Below are 24,309 nucleotides of genomic sequence, written 5' to 3'. Positions count from 1 at the left end.
AATGCAAAATGATGAACCTAAAAATAAATTTTTTCGAGGATATTCAGAATCAAAATCTGCCACAAGTGATGTGTTGGTTATAAATATTGAGCATAGTATACCAGTAAACATCGTTGTAAAATTAATAAAATCCTCAGAAATAATTTGTTTTAAGCAAAAAATAAAATCTTCCACAATTTATGCATTTTTTGTAAATAAGTTTATAAAGGGTGGACCGAAAATTGAATAAATATAATGAATTGCTCAGAAACTTACAAAAAGGATATCTCATCAAAACTGGCTATAATAACAACTGTTTTTTCTTTCATTTCCATCTGCGCATACTGTCGAAAGGACTGGTCTGTGTATATAAGATTTAACAATGATTATAAGCAGTAATGTTTTACTGTGAAGTGGTTATTTACGCTAGTGATATCAAGTATGCCTATTCTATAGTCAAACAATATGCCTGGGTATTAAATACTCGGATGCGTGATTTACCACTCAAAATTTTGGATTTTTATACCCTACGCAAGGGGGGTATTTTATGCTGTTTTGGGCTTACCGTTTATTCTAACTAGTGTAAATCCCCCCCCCATGCGTAAATAACCACTCTACAGTATAAGAGATAAACAAGGAGAATGAAGATGGTAAAAATTGAATCAATGTAATTGGCATTACTGCAACCAAACAAAGTTTTATTGTACAATGCTATTTCAATGAATATACATGTACTTGGAATGTCAAATCTCTATATATATTAAAAACCAACTAGAGGCAAAAACACAAGCATTTCACATTACATATAATTTTGTAATAACATTACATACTGTAAATTCCTAATTGGAATTCATATTCGTGTAAAATCACGAGAAGCCCGTCTCGCGAATTTTAAAATCTCGCTTTTAATTTTCGTACATTTGTTAACTACACATTTCTATGATAAAATTTCGACATTCGCGATTTTATGTTCTTGCAATTTGATAGAAAACCTTTGAATCGCGGAATTAAGTACTGTCTCGCGTAAAATAAGGAATCTACAGTATAATGTAATAATAAAATATATCTCACACAGATTAGATACATGGCTTGTGAAGATGTTGGTTTTGATTAACAAAACTTATCCAATTTTCAAAATTAATAAACAAAGTCAACAAAATAAAGCTTACCACTAGTGTATGTGTCGAACGTTTTCATGTCTCTAACATTGTGTGTATCACCTATTAAGAGATCAGATAAAATAAATTTAATCTATAATATATGTGACTGTCACATTCAATTATTATCATGATGATACACATAATATTCATCAAATTACAAACAATTACTTTTTTTTTATGAGAACACATGCAATTTATTTTGCCACAAGAATATAACAATGATACTTAATTATGATAATAAATATTTTTAAATCTTTCAGTTGTTAATTACATGTAAATGTACTATCTGCTAGGCAGGTATGCCTCAAATGAATTTAACATGAAAAATTGCAAAATAAAATTTTACATGAAAAAAAACCTATACAGTCACATAATTTTCGCATGAAATTCATTTGGACAGAAGTTGATATTAATTGTATGAAACATTATTTCTTAAAATACAGAATTTTTGTTTCACATGAGGCATATATGTATTCTAACCTGCACCTGTATATTGACCCAGGTAAGAAAAAAAGACTGCTGCATTAGCACAGATGGCATGTTTTCTATGATTAGATTATATCAGCATATTCCTCGATCATTACTTACCATCAATAACCAGCATGTTGAGCCCTCTCCCCACATTCTTTTCTTTATCACTCATGTAGCTGGAAAAGTTTACGCATTTTAAATTCATTTCTTTACAAAAAATTCTTTGCAACTGCATGTGTGTCATTTATGATCTTTTAATCTCGAATTTTTTAAATTTCCTAAACACTTACCAGTAGATACAATATTATACAACTAGAGAGCCTCCCGTGATTTAGTGTGAATGTAAAGCACATGCGCAAGTTTATAAATTAAAAAAAATCCCGATGATTTCTGGATTTTTTACAGGAATTTTTGTTGATTATTAATTAGCAAAGCTTGATTTAGAAAAAACAAATAAAAGCTAATTGGTTATCTTCAAGTACCAATGATGTTTAAAATACATAAAAAAAAGACAGTACACTTCCGATTTCTCCGTATCATTTAAAGCCCAAAAATTTGAGTCTATTATTTTAGTATAGTAGTATAGATGTATTAAAAATAATGATTGGTATTTTAAAATTCTTACATCTTCCCTTCGTAACATATGGTCGGACCCACATCTTTACCGCTTCCTGTCTTCACGTAGAATGATTTCTGTCCAGACAGGCAGGAAGTACCACAGACGGAATCTACAACAAAAACAAAATCATGTAATACATTTAGCATATTGAGATCAATGAAAATTGCAGAAAGGAATGCCCAAACCTAAACCATCTACACATTGTCACAAACCCACACTACTGGCTCTAAAAAGTACTGAAAGTGCCATTTTTTACTGATAATTTCTGATATTTACTGATATTGTACTGTTAGTGCTGAGAATTGCTGATATTTACTGATAATTTTACTGCTGTTACTGATAATTGCTGTTGGTTCTGATATCTACTGATATTTACTGATGCTTTTGTTGTGAGCTCTGATAATTACTGATATTTACTGAGATTTACTGTTGGTACTGAGAATTGCTAATAATTACTGAGAATATTTTAAGGCCCAAAACATTGTCTTTTAATTATTAAATATCACATATTTCAGATTTAACACAATTTATTTAATTATATATAATTCTTAAGTTTTATTTATTTGATATTTAGCTTCTTTTGAACTTCGGAAATTCACAGATCACATTTTAGACAATATTAGAAAGCCGGTCAAAAATTGGTACTTAAACTTGCAGGCAGACTCCACAAAAATTTTAATTTCTAAATGTGGTGGACTTTTTTTTTCAACAATGAAAAACCCCATAATTCTTAACATGATTATTTTTCTTTTCAAAATAGAGAGATACCCGGTCAGGACTTTATAATGTCTTTGAGGTTTTACTTCACAGAAAGATTAGCGAGGCAGTATCTGTGTATAGTATACATACTTTCAGCAGATCAAGAGGTTTAAATGTCGCAATTCAACTTTGTAAATTGTCAGTCTGGCACCTTGTGTACGACATTACGTAATATCTGTATACAGGAATCCATGATCTTGAGAATATTTATTCAAAGAGAAAAGTATTATTTTTATTGACAACAATATAAATAACGTATTAGAATGATTTTCATATTCATCTTATTTGTTCCGCATTCAATTGATTCAAAAAAGTTGGATAAATAATATCTCTCTCTCTCTCTCTCTCTCTCTCTCTCTCTCTCTCTCCTACCATTTTCTGAAATCAAAATAGGTAACAATCGGCGAAGAATAATTTTTATTGTCCGACCTTTCACTCTTTCTCTTTTAATACATATGTAATATATCTTCTGTTGCACGGCTAAGTAATGTTGTCATGATCTAGTTCTATCATTGTAAATCTGCCCACCCTGCTCTCTCTCTCTTGCTCGCATATATTATCTGTCCTAAAATTTGAGTTTCCGAGTCAAAATGGCATAACGGCATTAGCACGATAAAGTTCTATTTCAGCATCACAACCGCCATTTCAAACACAGATTTCGAGTGTAAACTTTTCTAAGACTACAAAGAACACCAGCTTAATATAGTAAAAAAGTGTTACGGCTTATCATGCTGTATTCTCTCTCTCTCTCTCTCTCTCTCTCTCTCTCTCTCTCTCTCTCTCTCTCTCTAACGTATTTTGAGGCGTCAATGCAGAAAGGCACAAGCATGATTATGTCCCATTACAGTATCATAACCACCGATTGCAACAGCGATTTGATTGAAAACCTCTCTCTCTCTCTCTCTCTCTCTCTCTCTCTCTCTCATTAATACTTTATTCATGCACTTGTATGCGGTTATATGACCAGCGGCTATATAATTTTGAAAATAAGACACACAATTTAACTGATTTTCCTTAATCTATGAACGCTTAGATATTTAATCTCCACGCCTAAAAGCAAGCAGAAAAAAATATTTTGTATGTCTGGGATTAAGAAAAACCTCAGAACTAACAGAGAGCACTCGGACTATACACACGACAGGGTGACCACGGCAAGGTGTGAAAATTGACCACCTGTGTATATGTCTGGCAGTCGCTGAAAAGATTCTTTTGTATGTCTGGGATCAAGAAAACCCTCAGAACTAACAGACAGCGCTCAGAATATATACACGACAGAGTGACCGTGGCAAGGTGTGAAAATTGACCACCTGTGTATATGTCTTGCAGCCTCAGAGTAAACAAATATAAATGGCCGGGAAATACAATGTGAAACAAAAGTGTTTGATTTTATTTTGAAAACAAAATTAGTGATTATGGCCGGGATAAAAACATCTTAAGTTTATAATTATAAATATTTAACACTGTTCAATTAAAGAGTGATCGACTTGATCGCTCAAAATTTAGAATCATTAAATAGATGTTTACCAATTACATGAAGTGGTTATAGAATCTTTATAATTTTTTTTTTTACTATGATTGTTTTAAATATACAATGTAACACTGTAGTATCGAGTGGATTGGCGCACGGGGATGGGATAGATAGCAATTCTGCAATTTCTACATTCCTTTATTTATGTGCTGAATTGTGTTAATCAGCTAAAATAAAACTTAGAACAAGAACAAACAGAAAAAATATGCATTGAAATAAATAAGCAGGTTATAAGAAGAATAATCAAATCTAATTTTTGTGGTTGTAAAAAAGAAGTTACTGTTGATAGAACTTTAGTTAGATCTTACATATTTCTTTTTAAAAAATGCCCGGTATTTGTTTACCGATAATTTTAAATAAATATAATTTGCATGTTACAGTAATTAAAATTAATCTCTTAAAAATCCCCTGCCTGTAATTCTCAGTAATTATCAGCAATTCTCAGTACCAACAGTAAATCTCAGTAAATATCAGTAATTATCAGAGCTCACAGCAAAAGCATCAGTAAATATCAGTAAATATCAGAACCAACAGCAATTATCAGTAACAGCAGTAAAATTATCAGTAAATATCAGCAATTCTCAGCACTAACAGTACAATATCAGTAAATATCAGAAATTATCAGTAAAAAATGGCACTTTCAGTACTTTTTAGAGCCAGTAGTGCCATCGCTAATATTGCATACCCTTATTGAACTTGCATGGGTCCTAGCAGATTTGCCTACCTTTAGATATTGACATTTGCCCAATTTGCTGAGTTTTTTGTTTTCTTAATATGAATAATTCAATATGTCAGTCTTAATCCAATTGGATTCTGGTCATCAATTTGTCAAAAAATAAAATCTAGCAAAATACATGTATGTTTGCACTTCATAAGCATGCATATATTCATAAACTGCATGCGTTCCTATTGAAATTTTCCTAGTTTTGAAACCTCAGAAAAACCAAACGAAGACAATTTCAATTTTTTAAAATTGTTGCAACCACTATTGAAATAAAACCACTATTGAAATAAATTATTTCAATAGTGGTTAGGAATGTAATTCATCAGGAAAATCACCTTGCAACCACTATTGAAATAAAACCACAATTGAAATAAATTATTTCAACAGTGGTTAGGCACGTATTTCATTAGAAAAATCACTTTGCAACCACTACTGAAATACAACCACTATTGAAGTAATGATTTTAATAGAGGTTGGGGATGTATTTCATGATAAGAACTACTTTACAGACAACATTAAAGCATAACTACTTTTAAATTTATATTTTTAATCGTAGATGGGGATACATTACTTTATGAATATAACTAGGTAATCACTATTGTAACATATTTGGAAAGAAAGAAGTTGTATATCATATTTGCAAACTATTTTGAAATGCGAGAAATCTAACAAATAATATCAAATACACAATTTTGTTACAATTTGCAGTGCTGCGTAAAAGTAAAAAACCAATTCTCGCATATAAACATGCATATACATTTGTTTTTATCTAACAAGCGATTCAAATACACAATTAAGGTACTAAAGACTTGCATAGTTTACGGTAATAGTAATCAAGACTATGATATAAATGTACTTATTTTAGGATTTTCACTGTTGTGCAGAAATAACCAATCCTCGCAGATTAACATATAGAATTGTTTTCATATTTTTTTCTTTACCTTTCTCTTTCTATAGATACATCATGTTTTATGGAAATTGTAAATTATTTGTACTAGAAGACAACGTTGTAAATTGCAAGAAGTTCTATTGAAAACCCCTGGATATTAAAAAGTAATTTATAGCTTATACATTATTATAGATTTATGTTATAATGAATAGCACTATTTAGATAAACAATATTTGAATAATGGTTGAGGACGTACTTCATTAAGACCAATATTGAATGAAATAAATTATTTCAATAGTGGTTGGGTATGCGTTTCATCATAACCACTATTGAAATAAATTATTTCAATAGTGGTTAGGTATGTATTTTATTACAACCACTATTGAAATAATTTATTTCAATTGTAGTTAAGGATGCGGTTCATTATAACCATTATTGAAAAAAAATATTTCAATAGTGGTGGGATGTTTTTTAAATGCCTATTATTCCGACTGTGCATAACACTTTCTGTTCCAGATGACAGGTGGTATGGGAAACATGACCATATAGAGGTAAATCAAAGAACATTATAATAAAAAAGGAATTCATCATCTCATAAGACATACTTCTTTTCTTAAGAAACAACCCTTGTTGCAACCACTATTGAAATAAAACCACTATTGAAATAAATTATTTCAATAGTGGTTGGGAATGCATTTCATTAGAAAAATCGCTTTGCAACCACTATTGAAATAAAACCACTATTGAAATAAATTATTTCAATAGTGGTTGGGGATGTATTTCATTTGAAGAATCACATTGTAACCACTATTGAAATAAATTATTTAAATATGTTCCGGGATGTAATCCATTTTAAAAATCAATTTACAGACACTGTTGAAGAACATATTCTATTAAAATTATTTTTCAATCGTAGCTTAGAATGAATATCTTTATAAGTATTACTTTGAAAATTTATATTTTTTTCTGTACGTTTCTCTTTCTACAGACATATCATGTTCTATGAATATTGTATATTTATTTGCATGTATTTAAATGATAGTGAACATATTGTCAATTACCAGAACTTCTATTCAAACCCCCTGTATAATGAATCATTATTTATTGATAAATATTTTTATAAATATTACTATTGAGATAAATTATTTCAATAGTGGTTAGGGATGTACGTCATTACGACAACTATTTGAATATATTATTTCAATAGTGGTTAAGGATGCGTTTCATTTCAACCACTATTGAAATAAATTATTTCAATAGAGGTTAGGGATACCTTTTATTTCAACCACTATTTAAAAAAGTATTTCAATAGTGCTTGATGATGCATATCAGTTTTATGTCTATTATTATGTCTATTTGAAGCACATTCCTTTCTGCTAGGGGAATTTTTTTCAGATATGAAGTATGTCTTATGATATGATAAATTCCTTTTCAATCATGATTTACCTTTATATGGTCATGCTTTCCATACCACTGACAGTGCTATACGCAGACGGAATAATAGGCATAAAAATGACATGCACCCTTACCACTTTTGAAATAGTTTATTTCAATAGTAGTTGTAATGAAACGGGTCCTTAACCACTATTTAAATAAATTATTTCAATAGTGGTTGTAATGAAACGCCTTCCTAACCACTATTGAAATAACTTATTTCAATAGTGGTTGTAATGAATCGCCTCCCTAACCACTATTGAAATAACTTATTTCAATAGTGGTTGTAATGAAACGCGTTTTTTACCACTATTGAAATAATTTATTTCAATAGTGGTTATAAAGAAATGCATACCCAACCACTATTGAAGTAATTTATTTCAATAGTGGTTTTATTTAGATAGTCAGGTTACTAAGTGATCCTAATAATAAAATACATCCTCAACCGCTATTTAAATTACTTATCTTTCTCACACACACACACACACACACACACACACACACACACACACACATATATATATATATATATATATATATATATATATATATATATATATATATATATATATATATATATATATATATATATATATATATATATATATATAATGAAATAACAATTATAAATAATTTATAAAAAAAATATCGAATTACTATTTGCAAATTGATACTTGAAATGAAGTACATCCACGACCTATACAAAAACAATATCATAAATGTGATGTGTAAAATGAAATTTATTGCCAATGCTGCACAGTTATTCTTGTACTGAAATACATCTATACAATTACGATTATTATAATGTATTTCAATAAAGATTATTATAATGATATATGTTATATAATATTTTAAATGGTGTTTGTATTTCAAAAGTGGTTACAAATTATTTCTCATGATAAGCTTCATAACCCACCACTATTGAAGTAATTTATTTCAACATTGGTCGTAATAAACCTCATTACCAACCACTATAAAAGAAATTTATTTCAATAGTGGTCTTAATAAAATTCATCATCAACCACTATTGAAATAATTTATTTCAATAGTGGTCGTAATAAACTTCATCACCAACCACTATTGAAATAATTTATTTCAATAGTGGTCGTAATAAAATTCATCACTAACCACTATTGAAATAATTTATTTCAATAGTGGTCGTAATAATCTTCATCACCAACCACTATTGAAATAATTTATTTCAATAGTGGTCGTAATAAAATTCATCACTAACCACTATTGAAATAATTTATCTTAATATTGATGTTTATAATTACATTTATCCTTAATTGATTTATTTTAATATACAGGGGGTTTAAGTTGAAGTTCCGGTAATTTCCAATGTGTTAATTCTTGTACAAATAATTTACGATTTTCACATTATATATCAATAGAAAGAAAAAGGTAAAGAAAAGAATATGAAAACAATTCTATACATCATTCTACGAGATTTTTTTTATTTCTGCACAATAGTAAAAATCCGAAAAGAGGTACATTAAATTGATAGTCTCAGTTATAATTACTGTAAAATATAAGTCTTCAATACCTTTATTGTGAATTTGAAATCAATCTTTTGTTCGAAAAAAAAAATTTTTTGCATTTTAATTTGCGTGAATTGGTTATATATTTTTGCACACCCGTGAAAATTGTAACATTATACCATATTTCCTTTTAGTCTTGATTATTAATACCGTAAAATATGCAAGTATAATACCTACATTTTGTATCTGATATTGTTCGTAAGATAAAGTGTTTCTTGCGTTACAATAGTAATAACAAAGTAATATTTCTAAAAAGTTCATTCTCGTATACAAAAAAAATAAATAATTAAACATTAGTCTTTAAAAGTGTCTGTAAAGTGACTCTTAAAATGAAATGCATCCCCAACTACTATTGATATAATTACTTCGATAGTAATTGTATTTCAATAGTGGTTGCAAAGTGATTCTTCAAATGATATATTCCCCAACCACTTTTGAAATAATTTATTTCAATAGTGGTTTTATTTCAATAGTGGTTGCAAAGTGATTTTTCTAATGAAATGCATTCCCAACCACTATTGAAATAATTTATTTCAATAGTAGTTTTATTTCAATAGTGGTTGCAACGAACCCTAGCAGAAAGGAAAGTGTTACAAACAGACATAATAATAGACATAAAACTGAAAAGCATCACCAACCACTATAATTGAAGTACAATAGTGGTTTAAATGCAAGGTATCCCCAAACACTATTGAAATAATATATTTCAATAGTGGTCGAGGTAAAGTACACCCCCACCCACTATTGAAATAATTTATATTAATAGTGATATTTAAAATAATATTTATCAAGAAATAATTAATCAATATACAGGGGGTTTGAATAGAAGTACTGGCAATTTACAAAATGTTCATTATTGTGCATATAATATACATTATTATAAGACATGATGTGTATGTAGAAAGAGAAATGTAAAGGAAAAAATATAAATTTACAAAGTAATATTAATATAGAAATTCATTCTAAGCACCGATTGAAAAATAATTATAATAGTAGTTGTACTTCAACAGTGTCTGTAAATTGATTTTCAAAATGGAATACATCCCGGAACACTATTTAAATATTTTATTTCAATAGTGGTTGTTTTTCAATAGTGGTTGTAAAGTGATTCTTTAAATGAAATACATTCCCAACCACTATTGAAATAATTTATTTCAATAGTAGTTTTATTTCAATAGTGGTTGCAAAATGATTTTTCTAATGAAATGCATTACCAACCACTATTGAAATAATTTATTTCAATAGTGGTTTTATTTCAATAGTGGTTGCAACAATTCATGACTTAGCACACATCTTAAGTAAGCAATTACAATGGAAGATCCAAAGAGATGGGTAGATCAAGAAACACGGATATCACACATCACCCCCCCCCCCCAAGTCTTCAACTAAGGGGGCACAACTCAATCTACTGCTGGCGGCTAAATGAGGATTCCGAAAAATTCACAGTGATTTTTCACAGCAGTACTTACTTTTTTCAGGTACCGTTTGTTTTGTAACAACTGAAGCATAAAATTTTGCAAAGTTTTAAAAATGTCAGCCATTTGATACCAGACATTATGCTCTGTGGTCAAGCCTATGCCTTCATTGTCTTTATATATACTGTCGTATATAAATTTCAGGCACATTGCAGGTATATTTGTGACTACCGGTATTTACATAATTTATAAATACTTAATACATCCTGACATTAATAAACAGGCAATCTATTGATAATTATCATTTGATTAAAATGAAGTTGATAGTGTCTTGAATCTACAATCAATTTTTAAAGACTTTTAAGAATTTCTATCTCTATACAGCTTTCTCCCTCCATTTACTGAAATAAATACTTTTTTTTTCAAATCTGCTGCCAATCATGAAATAAAAGACTGTTTATTTCTTTTTGATTTCTAGTTTTGTTAATTATATAACATGCATGCCGGGTATATATTAATTTTTATTTTATTTATCTCATACTTGTCTGCATTTAGAAAATGAGCATTACCGGTAGTATAGTTTGTCATGTGGCATTGAAAGAAATGAAAAGCCAGCTAAAAAAATCTAATAATTGTGCTGAATACATACTGTACATGGAATCATTAGAATTCGAGTTGGCTCAATTTTCGAGGTATTTGCAGGTAGCCCTCACCCACGAATTTACATCCTCCACAAAAACTATTTATAAAAGATTTAGCTTCCCTACTGAAACCCGACGCATCAACAGAATAACATTCTCGGGAAGAGCGGATTGCCAAAACAATTTTCGGAATTTCTCGGCAAGCGTCTAGGTCAAATCAAACGTTTTTCGGAGTTTCTCAGAAAGCGACTAAATGATAAAAGATATTCAGAATTTCTAGGAAAAAGAAATCATGTCCAAAAACGTTATTCGGAATTTCTTGGAAATAGATTTTATCCCAGAAAACGCTATAGCGATTTCCTTATGGGAAAGCGTAACAGCGATTTCCTTATGGGGAAACGAAATATCTGGTCAAAGAAAAGACAGGGGGAGTGGGTTGGAAAATGAACTTTTATATCGGAACAATATTGTATTGAAAATTTGAAACATATCAACCATTTTTTTCTATCCAATCTTCTATGATGTTCAAAGATTATATCGACGGATAAACCTGCATATTTGTTTATATATCTATAGTTGCTAAATAAAAAAATATTTAATGTGGTTATATTTTGCCTTATTATTTAAAGAATAAAAAGCACTTCTTACAGGAAGAATTCTATGTCTCTTTCTACCAAAAAACACCCCCAACACTGCACTACAAATTGTATGTATTTTACAGACTGGGGGGGGGGGGGCTAAATGAGGTAAAATGCATATTGAAACTTTAAGTTAAAAATTCTAGCAAAATCTCCTATCAAAGCAAAAGTATTTGATTGTGCTGAGCTCCTGTGGTTAAAACTAGGTTCAATATCCCCTGGAGAAGATAGATCACTCCCACAGGAATGTAAAAGATTCCTTAACAAGGTAGTAAAAATGAAATACTCTTGAATTGTTTTAAAAAAATGGAATTAAATTATTCCCATAAGAGATATCTCTTTTATTGATGGCTAAGTTTTTATCGGGGGGAAAACCAATATTTTCAGCTTTTATTGCGTGACATAGAAGCGTTTTCTTTCCGTTTTATTATCCACTTAGAATGCCACAGACTTGAATGGAACATGAATGGAATGTAGGAACATGAGAACATGCCATAACCAGACACGTAGCATCGTTAGGTAACTGGTTGGGGTTTGTGACAGAACTACCTGAAAATCTTGGCAAACAGATTACAAAATATTTTCTAAATCCTTATCCTTTATTTGTGGATAGAGTGGATTGGGTAATATCTCAACATTTTGTTAAAAAATCAGGGGCATCCCCCCCCCCCTTCGCTACAAAGCTTTATTGACATAGAGAAAATACCAGTACTTGGCTAGATACGATAAACAGCTATCTTTAAAAATGATCGTTGTGCATAAATGTACATGTATACTGCTAAAATCCAAGTAGTTTATCGATGATATGTAATATTGTCCCTGGGGCGTCTAAAACACCGCCGAGAATGGGCCATTTGTATTCCGTTAATTATTAATGCTGTGTTTGGTGACTTTTTCTAACCCAGTGATTCACGGGAGGAAAAAAAACTCGGTGCAAAACTACCAGAAGATAATGTAAACATGGTGAACAATAATTTGATAACAGATGAATCGATTTAAAAATCTTAGTATTTAGAAGATCCTTTATCAAACACGACATGTCTGTGAAATTCATTCTCCCTTCTTCTCCCCTAGATGCCTTTGGTTCTTTGATTGTACAATAGATGCACGTGATCTTTGAATTTTTGACCTGAAATTCGATAATGGCTGTTCGCAGATTATAGACAGACTATGTGTGATATTCGATGACCGAAACTTTCCATGGGACCATGGCCAGACATTGAGTTTGTACTGTTACAATAAAACATGATTTTGCGCTTCCAAAAATTGGTCTAACCCAAAAATGTTTTCCTAACATAATGTTTATTTTTTTTTGGTTGCATTCTCGAAAGAAAGGTAACTATTTAAACTTGAGCATATTGGTATTACATACACCTTCAGTGTATACAGATGTAAATGTATGATCTGTATTTTTACAAGTATACATGTAATTTCAGCATTGTTAGTAATTAGCGCGTTATAACTGGGGCTGGGAAGGAGACAGGAGTGCCCAACTTTGTAACACAATGTTTGTCCTGCCTGATATAGGGGAAAAGTTATAGGGTTCTTTAACTTTTAAGGAGATGACAGCGAATAAGAAAAAAGAATACAGTACATTGTACTTTGTAATTGATTGTATGTGTCCGTCTTATTATCTCCCCTCCATCCTTTTGGTAAGGTTAATTCTAAATCTATCATCTTTGATGAAGGTCACTGCATGTGATCCCTGCAGGCCCGTTCCCGAGATAAAATCGGATAGCCCTGATTGCTGCCAATATTTACAAGAGCAGACTCTAATCACCGCGCCTGCCATATATAGGGACTCAACGTTACGCAAGCAGGGATGACCGCACACTCAACAGTTACCAAAGTTAACGTAAGCCGGGATGACCACACACTTGCGCCAACAATGCAACCTAACGCAAGCAGGGAGTGCCACACACTTGCGCTAAAAAGGCTAGATATGTTTGGTCTAATATATACATTGGGAATTAAATCTATAATTTTGAAATCTTTAGGGTAATGATATTTCAAGCCCGTCTGGATATTATCAAACATTTTTTTTCGTTTAACAAAACTGGTTTTAAAACTTGCGCATAACATCGACCATTTTAAAATATTAGACTTCTGTCTGTAACTCATTTAATTTGGTATTTGACACAAACAAAAATTTGCTGTTGCTAGCAAATAAGGGTTATGAAATTAACATAATTTTGAAAGATAACATGCATTTTGAGTAAAGAAAGTTTATACTTAACTTGTTGTCAATTCCGCGAAACAACTGTTTTTGTTTTCCTGTGGAAAACACGAAACCAAATTGCAAATATTTTCATTAATGTTGATCCGAAACATTCATCTTTAAACAACGATTATGCACTTAAACAGAAGAATAAAAAAATCAAATTAACAGAGAGAAATATTTTCCCAATATTTTTTATTGGCTTTGATTCATTTGGGAAAAATTTTAAAAGGATGTCCTCAGTATTCGTCAAAAAATGGAGACAATTCTCGATTCACAAGAGATAAAAATTATAGGAAATGTTCTTACTGAGTGTCGGTGTGATTGAAACGAAACCGTCACCAAGACACGAGAAATTTCAGTCATCATCCATCATTGAAGCATATGCCGCTTCCTCTGAGAATTTTCCCACAATTCCATCCACGCTGATCGGTGTGAAAAGAGCCATAATTCAGTAATATGTGCAGTGAGTATGCAGTCATTCGGATCACCACGTCTTTTTAGACGGTGGCTATAAATAGCCACGGTCTATTGCTACGGTCCTGGCCGGAAGAGTATTTCTCACGGGGACCCTAGCGGATAAGGAACGATAACTCTGTTAGGTATGCAGTGTTACAGGCAATGCAATGTTTTATCTTTGTGTCGATTTCAGTATGAGAACTAATTTTCATCCTATCAGATGTTTAAAGCATTATAGCTGCTAATTATTTTGTACATACATTTAAATAATGTATGAAATTGTGTTTTATTTTAAATGAGCCGTTACCCTGTCTGCTTACGCGGTATTAATACATGTAACCTATGCACACACTACCAGTTGTGAGGTTTAACTCTGTATCACGACTGTATAAACTATATCACTGCGATAATTGTTCAAGAGATCTCACAATAATTGCTTCTTGGTTTTTTTTATGATGTAAACAATTGTCATAAACACACTATTTAAACTAGTTTGCCATTTCATATTTCAGCAATTATGCTTCATCGATAAATTCAGACATTTTCAACGCATTAGTTTTAGTTGAGGCAGTATTTTTTTTGTTGAAGCTTATTCCTTTCTTGTACAAGTGTGCATGTGTTTTCAAACAAATAAAAAACTTTAAATTTACGACACAAATGTGTTTAATTTTGGACTGACCTGTGATTTACAATGTACCTTATTTTGTACCTCACTCAGTCTGTAGGAACATTAATTTTATTACAGGCACCTCAATATTCACCAAACAATATTTACTACTGATGTTGACGCTTTACTTGATCCTGACTTTCTCTCAAACACGCTAATCGACGTCGGATTGTAAGATTCACGTGCAAATCGAGTCGCCATTTTACAATTTTACATGGATATAAAGAAATCACATTTTACGATGTTTCAAAGATTTTCAGTTCAGATTTTTTGTAAGCAAATAAGGGATTGAAGACATATGCTGTAAAACGTCTTATGGATTTCACGGCGTGTCAGTTCATGTATCTCTAAAGTAATTTGCAGTAAACGCTAGTTTTTTGTGAGAAAAAGAATCGATTCAACTCATGCGATATTCCATATACTAGTACATTAATGGTACGTTGTGAACGGTAATGTAAGATATAATTATTTTGTTACCTAAACAGTTTCTGTCGAAGTTTTCACAATGAACTGAATAACGCATTTCGATGAGCGAAGTACAAATAGTGACTTTAACCCATATGTGCCCGTCCCTGCCTAATGTATTAGAAAATCTTTTCTTTGGTTTTGGGGTAATTTTTCACTAACAGATAACATTATTTACACATGTACGTAAACATCGCCCCGTTTGTTCTCAAATAATTTTAAACTCGCGAGAACAACTCTATTATGAGCTTTCTTCGACATTTCCTTCTATGTGTTAGCATCATTTTGTCAACATGCATTTACAAATAGGCAGGCCTATATAAATGCGTGTTTGTTGCGACTCGCAATTGAAATACACACCGGTTAGAAAGTGTCATCACTCAACGCAATGCTACATCGGCCGTAGTGTATAAATGTGCTTCATAGATGACTGGTGTATTCTGCTGAGCTACAGAACTATAGCTTTCCGGAAATATTTCCGGGATTTGCGAACCCTAGATCTATTGTCTAGTACATGCAAAGAATAAAATCAAATTTATATACACAGCTGTACGGTCTGAAAAACGTGCGTTCAACTTGGATTTTGTTTGTTTGGTGTTTTAAAAAACTAATTTTGAATAATTTATCAATATTTGTTGTAGGTTTACTACAAAATGTTTAATCTAGCAAATAATTTATGCGTGTTAAAGTGTACTGAAAAGCAATAAAATATACATGTGACTTTCCCGATTTCATTCAAATGGTTTGAATAAATCTATACCTAAATACAATAGAAAAAATTTTCTTTAATAAAACGTTGATTAATGAAACTGCCGCGACTGAATATTGTATGATTTTTTTTTCAAATTTTCATTCACTTTCGTTGTGAGCAAATGGAAATAATCCTCCAAAGTCGAAGATTGATTGACTCTACCGACTCTTCTGTTTCATGATGGCGTGCATTCCAAAAGCAATACCAGTTTTATCAAACAGGTTCATGTAAACCCATTCCGTTTTGTTTACACCTAAATGTATTAACTGACTATGAGGACAAAAGCAAGTGTGAATTTCCCCGTGAAGAAATTGAGAGAAAATGCTGTCGAGAGGGACAATAAACATACTACATGTATGCCCAAATAGTTAGTAAAAACCTGATAAGTATTTTATCATACCAAAGCTTTATTTGTTCTCGTTTCTTTGAGAAATCTACAATATATTTAGAGCACAATAGTCCAATCCACACTTTTCAAAAGTTGTTCCCCTTTGCGGGGTCAATCCAAAGGTCAAAAGGGAAAAAACCCAAAATTCCCCTTCTCTATACAATCAAATATTTAGGCGTACTGTGATGAAATCGCTTTGAATTTATTCATTCAGTATGTGGTGGCAACCTACATATTTAATGAGTCATTCTGGGGCAATCAAAATACATAGCATTACCGGGTTTTTAATGTCAACTGATATAGATACAAACATATAGATACAAATATATAGATACAAACTTCTACACTACAAAGGCTACTGTGATAAATCTATGGGTTTTCCCCAAAAGATGACGACCAAGAGACACAGCATTTGTAAAGAGTGGATTGAGATCACAGCTACGATTTCCACAGAATTATCCACGTAGGAAATTCACGACCAGTTGTGCGAGTAAGCGTTAAGTATTAGTACATGTATGCGATACTGGCCGCGGTTTTCGACAACAATAATTATCATACACGTAATATGCCACTTTCAAACGACGCCACCGTCTAACAGTACTTTCAGTACTTTGATTTGTTACCGTGTTTACATAAATGACTGAGAGAGGTCAGTGCTAACCTGCAGAAGTGGATTACACTGTAGCAAAAATAGCGTCCCTTTTTTAAGATTCAATTCTTTTGCACGTTTGAATTGGAATTTTTTCATCATTAATGTTAATGATTTGCTTTCCTGTTTTTATATGCGTGTAGTGAGGAGGGGTTATTGTTTATTTTGTGTTTTTAGAAATATACTGTTAACTACAGACAGTCTTATTTAGAGCTTTAAGTTGTACATGTATATTCTCGCTAAAAATATAAAAAAATCAAACAGGGACATCTATCAACCAAACTTGTGTAAATTTAATAGGGCGCGACACTCTAGACAACTTGCTTAATCTATTTTGATATCTTAATGATCGACGTAATATATATGCATAAACACGTATTCCAAAATGCTACATAATTTCATTATAAATCAACTATAACACGAATATCAACTAGGATTTTTTTCTTTTAATATTGGTTTTAATTTATGAAGAAAAAAATGTTATTATGAAAGCAGAGTATTTCGGCGCAGAGGCGTCGGAACCGGGGGGGGGGGGGGGGGCTAGGGGGCTAATCCCCCCTCCACTTTTTTTGCAAAGTTGTATGGAGGGTAATCGTGTTCAAAAATCCAGCCATGTAAACTTGTAAATCCGAATATGCAATCGTGTTGATGTGTGAGCCTGAGCATGAATATGTGTAATTCTGATCGTGTAACCTGTAAAACTCGGGCATTAACACGTGTAAGATTTGACTCAGTTCCTTCGCATGATGCACATTTTGCAACTTAAGTTTATTGTTTACATTAGTTAATTAAACCATCAACTTTGCACACTTTCAATCCATAGTTTCTGCATTTGTAACTTCAGGCTCGGCAGTAGCACATCCTACGGATTGAAAGTGTGCAGAGTTGAAGATTTAATTAACTAATGTAAACAATAAAGTTGCAAAATGTGCATCATGCGAAGGAACTGAGTCAAATCTTACACGTGTTTATGCCCGAGTTTTACAGGTTACACGATCAGAATTTCACATATTCATGCTCAGGCTCACACATCAACACGATTGCATATTCGGATTTACAAGTTTACATGCCTGGATTTTTGAACACGATTACCCTCCATATAGTTGGACCTAACCATTAGGCACATAGCATCATAGAGGGTTCAGCCCCCCCCCCCCCCTCCCCCAATTTTTCTCGCAGCAAACATAATTCTTCCTAAACATACCTAGAAAAGATTATGTCAATGAAATATTGAGAAGTTGGAGTCATAGGTATACTTACCCCCCCCCCCCCCCTCTGGATTAGGAGTTACATGGTTGGGTAAAAAATAAATACTCCTCTCCTTTTTTGGGGGGGGGGAGGGGGGGCTTCTCAAGATTTCTGAGAATTGGTTTAGCCCCCCCCCCCCCTACTTTGAATTTGCTTTCGACGCCACTGCGACGTTTGTTGTTGTTTTTTTTAAAAGGAAAATTTGATTTTTTTAAGGGCCGTCATCATAAGGGGTCCACCATATATATATTCTTAAGCCAATATCTTAGCCTCTCTCTCTCTCTTCTCTCTCTCTCTCTCTCTCTCTCTTTCTCTCTCTCTCTCTCTCTAATCGTATATCCCATATGTGATGCTTAAAACAAGAAAACGTATTATTTTTTAAAATATATTTTCTTATTTATGAATCAACATTTTAATACATGCATCTGTTTTTAATATCTCATATATCGTACGTCTACCATACCTGGACAGAAAGCGCCGTTTATAAATAAAGTCTTTTTGTTAGCTTTAATTGACAAGATTCAAACTAGTAGTTTTGATTCTAACATAACTCACAACAATTTGATATTGTTAATACATATTTATTGTCAATTTGTCAGCAATGGAAAATACTCATTGATAAAACTAATACAATGTATAACAAATAAACATACACGGGTTTACAGGAATGATGTATATGTACATCAATGTATAATGTAGATACCAGGTATTGTACACTTTCACAGTGTTGTGGTTACATTGTCTCACAACATATACACAGTACCTAAAAGATGTATGGATATAATGTTCACTGTAGATACTGTCACTGTGTTGGTGCTACTTTGTCTCACAAGACACACACAATTCCTAAGAATTGCTGTATGGATAAAATAATGTTCACTGTAGATACTTGTACACTGTCACTATGTTGGTGTAACGTTGTCCCACCCAGAGATTGTTCTCATCATCCACACACACACTACGGGGATACTTTACACCTTGCTGTGATGTGAGTAGTGAAGACAAGAACTGACCGTCCTGATCCAGAAGATGAACTGTGTTACTCATACTATCACACACCAGGATGTGACCGAGTACATCAGTACATATTCCATAGGGATTAAACCGTGACCTCTGACATGTGTAGGAGAACCGGTGATTTCCTGATTTATCCACCACCACTACAGCATGTTTGTGATAGTCTGATACACAGACATCACCATTGATGTTTTCTGTGATGTAGTGCGGTAGCTCATACAGTCCCTGTCCTTTGTTGTCTCTCTGTATGTTCTGTATTTCTGTCCCTGTCTTGTTATACCTGGTGAATTTACCCTCTCCACCCTTCCACATCCCCACCAGTATGTCCCCGTTGATGTGGGAGGAGTGTATACTGAGTGGTTCCCAGTTTCCTGTTTTAATGAATTCAGTGATTGTATTATCCGGTGTTATCCTATTGATGACTTTGTTCTTTCTGTCTGTATAGATCAGATCCGCGTCCTGTGTGACTGTGTGGTAGCCTTCATCTTGACCACTGGTTTGTATCTTCTGTAGCTGATTCCCCTGTAGATCTGTTTGGACAAGGTTACCACTACCATCACTGCCCCAGAGTCTGCCTGATTTACCTAGTGATATATGGAATACATAATCAACACCTGGTACTGTGTACTTCCTGACCTTGGTGAAAGAGGAAGACAGAGACAGTGTCTGTTTCACATAAGATTTCTCTCTGTCTTGTTTTCTCTGTTTCTGTGTAGGTTTCAATTGTGTGGAGACAGTCTCCATAGGTTTTATTTTTCTGTTCTCTGGTTTATTATTGGGAACAGTTATTATACCCAGTAGTTTGGCGACATCTTCCTTGCTGTGTTGACCAGCAGTAAAAACGGGTGGGACTGGTTTGGATGTCTCTGGTATGGGTCGAATGATGAAGCTTTCTGATTTGAGAGCAGATGTTATTTGTTCGATGTTTGATGGAGATAGGTAACCATAAAACGTTTTGATTAAATCATTTAGATAGGTGATGTAATCATCGATTTCTTGGTTTTGACCGTTTAATGTTTCTAATAATGACTGTTCAATTTTGCCAACTTGTTTTATATTTTCTGATGTGACTGTGTCTACCAGCTTTTTCACAGCCTCAGCTTCAGTCTTCATGGACGTTCTTATGCCGTCCATAATCTTCTTTATTTCTGTGACATCGCCAGCAATTTCTTTTTTCAAATCTTGAGAAGTTGGCTCAAAATAATTTCTAATTTTTGCAATTTCTTCATGACAAAGGGAAACTTTTTCATCAAAGTCTATTTCTAGGTCAGTAAATGCATGGCCGCGATGTTCTTTTGTGGCTGTGCATTTGTAACAAATGGGAATTTGGCATTCCTCGCAGAGAAGAACCATTTCTTTTGTGGGGTGGATCTTGCATTGCTCAACAGGAAGCGGTCGTTTACGTTGTTTATAAGGAACCACTTCATGGCTCTTGGTTTTCGTATTCTTCTGATGTTCATCTCTGCATTGTTCACACATTGGTTGGTGACAGTCATCGCAGTAAAACTGGCAGTTCCTCTCACAGTCTTCAGTGCCACACACCAAATAATGCTGGGCGTCGGGTGGTACTTGGGATTCAGATAATGCCATCTGAAATGAGAAATGTGCAATTAAATTAAGCCATGACCAATCAGCAAGAAGTCAATCAATTCTATCAACCCCCCTCCTCCACACACACACACACACACACACAAAAACATGTATGCAAGCAAATGTATAAGCATATTGACATCTAGAATAGATTATGAGATATTTATTTGATAAATAATAATTAAATAGATGAGGTATTTGATTTTGTCCATTCCTTATCATTATCAACTTTTTGTATTTCTATACCAATTTTTGAATTTCTAGCTAGGCATTTCTAATAACAATAATTATACTAAGCTACATGTACATAATCATGCGCGGACCCAGACATTGCTTTGCCAAGGGGGTGTCTAAGGGGTTTGCCAGTGGGATGGGGGTGTGTAATAATTATACAATGTGGACGAATAAGCTTTAAGTTTCTAGAGACCCACCGCCCCCCCCCCCCCCCACTCCGTCCAGATCCGAGCATAGTGGCTTCTCTTACTAATGAGTTTTTGACTTATGATTAAAATAAAAACAAAGCAATTCTCATTTGTTTGGTTACCAGGTCATTTATTTTACAACAGGGGCGGATCCAGGATTTGAAGTAAGTAAGCAAGTAAATAATTTATTATAGTGACGTACGTGTGTTATAACAAATTACAAAATGTTATACAAAATAGATAATGAAACACTCGGCCTATTGGGCCTATATGTCACTGCAAATACAATTATCACACATATACACATATTGCGCATTGCGTGTTTATACAGTAATGATTGAATGTCTATAAAGGTAAGATTCAAGTAAATATTTAGATTTGTCTCGGAAAATTTGACAGTAGAAAAATAATACAGTCTAAATTTGACATTACTACTGTTGGATTATATCCTACATTATTAAATAATTCTCTTCTAAAGTCGGAATACACTGCACAATAATTCAACAGAAAATGACTCTCGTCTTCTATTTCATTTAATACACAAAAATTACATATTTTTTCCTCAAGAGATTTCCCCCTTATATTGCCCTGTTTCAATTTAATTGGGAATATCTCACATCTAAACTGTGCCAAAAATAGATCTTTAATATTTTGAAATGTTCATTTCAAGGTAAATTTCAGTTTTAAAATTTGTTTTAATGCTTTTATATAATCGCAATTTTGGTCGTTGGTTTATCTTTCCTAACCATTCATTTTCATAAGAAAGAAACAGCTTGTTTTCAAATTCATTTACATCACAGACTGATAAATTATCATACATATGTAACAGATTCATAGATTTAAATAGTGATTTAATGCGTGATGTCCATCTGGATATACCAGTTTGATTAAAGTACCACAAGAAAACAGGCTTTGTTATCCGATTGTCTTCCATTGTCAGCGATCGATTCCATAATCGCACGGCGTTAATATAGTGTCTATAATAAGAGTTTCCATCCCAATTCCCCGTGTAGCGCTAATGAAGTTGTAAATCTGTGAACGCCTAAGTAAAAACGTAAGCCTCGATTCTGTACTATTTCAATAGAATGATAATTCTGGAGGCCCCACACTTCACTACAAGAATCCAAAACGTGTGCTACACAATTTTAAAAACAATTTTTCAGAGTTGAAATTCCTATTTCTTTATATGGACGAATTTTGGAAACCATGCCTTCGAGGGCGCGTCCACCAGCTTTTGATAAAGTATCGGCGTTGTTTTGGAATTCAGCTTTTCATAAAATATTACACCAAGATATACTTTATAATCTGTATTGTACTGGAGAATATTGTTGTTAATTTGGAACTGAAAATCGCTTCGAGATCCTTTTTTCCTGATGTTTTCATATTTAGTTTAAGACGCCATTTTGCACATCAGTCAGACACAGTATCCAGTATCTTTTGCAAATTTTCTTTTAAGTCGGATAAAAGAGCAATATCAGCATACAATAAAATACTTAAATTGATTTCGCCCAACGTGATACCTTTCCTCAGTTCTTTAATTTCTTTTGCGAGATCGTTGATGAAAAGAGCAAAAGAGGGTCGGTGATAAGTTGTCTCCTTATCGTACACCAGCCTAAAGTAGAGAATCAGTCAGTATACAACTCACTGACTCTTACACACGATACTGTGTTTTCATAAAAGTAAGAATCCCCGTCGATTCCGTTATGTAAGAGGGAGAATTTTAAAAGATCACGGTCAACTTTATCGAAAGCTTTTTGTAGATCGATGAACGCCACGAATGTTTCTTTTCTATTCTGTATAATACTTTTAAGTGTAAAAACGTGGTCAGTGCAAGAGCGTTCACGTCGAAATCCATTTTGCTCATCAACAAGCAGGTTGTTATCTTCTAAATAAGGTACCAATATATGATTTAAAATAGAACTGTACATTTTATAAATAGTTGATAATAGACTGATTCCTCGATAGTAAAGCGGTACTCTTGGATCACTGTTAGAATCTTCAAAAATAGGACATATAATAGCTGGTCAACAAACAAAGAGAATTATATGGGATTCCAAACATAACATAAAAAGACGATGAAGAACACAATCGTATTTAAGCACTTCATATGGAATTTCATCAACACCAGGGGATTTTCCATTTTTGGATTTCATAATAACATTTTTTTTACTTCACCGAGTTCTATAGGTCTGTTAAGGTAAGGATTGTGTTCTTTAAGAGGGTCCATCATATTATTTTCCATGAAGTTTACCGATTCTTTAACACGTTTGAGAAAGGCGTCATTGCTGGCTAAATCTGTGGAGGGATTATATAAGTTACTAAATTCTGATTTCCAAACGTTTTGCAAATAAGTGGGGTCACTTAATATAGGGCCTAGACCCGTTAGTTAGGCATTATAGTTAAGTGGATGAAGTTAGAGGGGGCGCCAGTATTAGGCAAGGGGTCTGGGCAGCCCTGGTGGGGGCCCAGAAAACGATTTTAAATTTTTAAACATTTGTAAATAAAAGACCTACAAAGCCACGTCAACCCCCCCCCCCTCCCCTGCCATGTAGAAATTTAAGAAACATATCTTTTTTCTTACGAATGGATGTAAATAATTCAGATTAAAAAAATTAAGTTCCATGGGACGATGTTTAT

General features: G+C 32.8%; 2 protein-coding genes across 4 annotated transcripts in view; both read right to left on the bottom strand.

Moving 5' to 3' along the window:
• The window catches only part of LOC128158441 (protein O-linked-mannose beta-1,2-N-acetylglucosaminyltransferase 1-like), an 83,976-nt gene that overhangs the window by 13,910 nt on the left and 45,757 nt on the right, over positions 1–24,309 (bottom strand). For both annotated transcript variants that reach the window (XM_052821289.1, XM_052821291.1), the window contains 4 exons: positions 2,236–2,338; positions 1,728–1,786; positions 1,149–1,199; positions 256–340 (listed from right to left, as the gene is read on the bottom strand). In XM_052821289.1, coding sequence (XP_052677249.1) covers positions 256–340; positions 1,149–1,199; positions 1,728–1,786; positions 2,236–2,338 — 298 coding nt within the window. The remainder of the gene's footprint in view (positions 1–255; positions 341–1,148; positions 1,200–1,727; positions 1,787–2,235; positions 2,339–24,309) is intronic.
• The window catches only part of LOC128158443 (uncharacterized), a 60,845-nt gene that overhangs the window by 34,243 nt on the left and 2,293 nt on the right, over positions 1–24,309 (bottom strand). Inside the window, exon 2 of one of the 2 annotated variants that reach the window (XM_052821294.1) lies at positions 19,069–21,250. The exons of the other annotated variant lie outside the window; for it this stretch is intronic. Within the exon in view, the coding sequence (XP_052677254.1) occupies positions 19,520–21,250 (1,731 nt within the window). The 3' untranslated portion in view covers positions 19,069–19,519. Of the gene's footprint in view, positions 1–19,068; positions 21,251–24,309 lie in introns of those variants that run through there. 2 annotated transcript variants of the gene reach the window in all.

Source organism: Crassostrea angulata, chromosome 8 (assembly GCF_025612915.1).
Source record: "Crassostrea angulata isolate pt1a10 chromosome 8, ASM2561291v2, whole genome shotgun sequence".
Lineage (NCBI taxonomy): Eukaryota > Metazoa > Mollusca > Bivalvia > Ostreida > Ostreidae > Magallana > Magallana angulata.
Note: the sequence above shows the minus strand (reverse complement) of the source record. Positions and strands in the feature narration are given on the sequence as shown.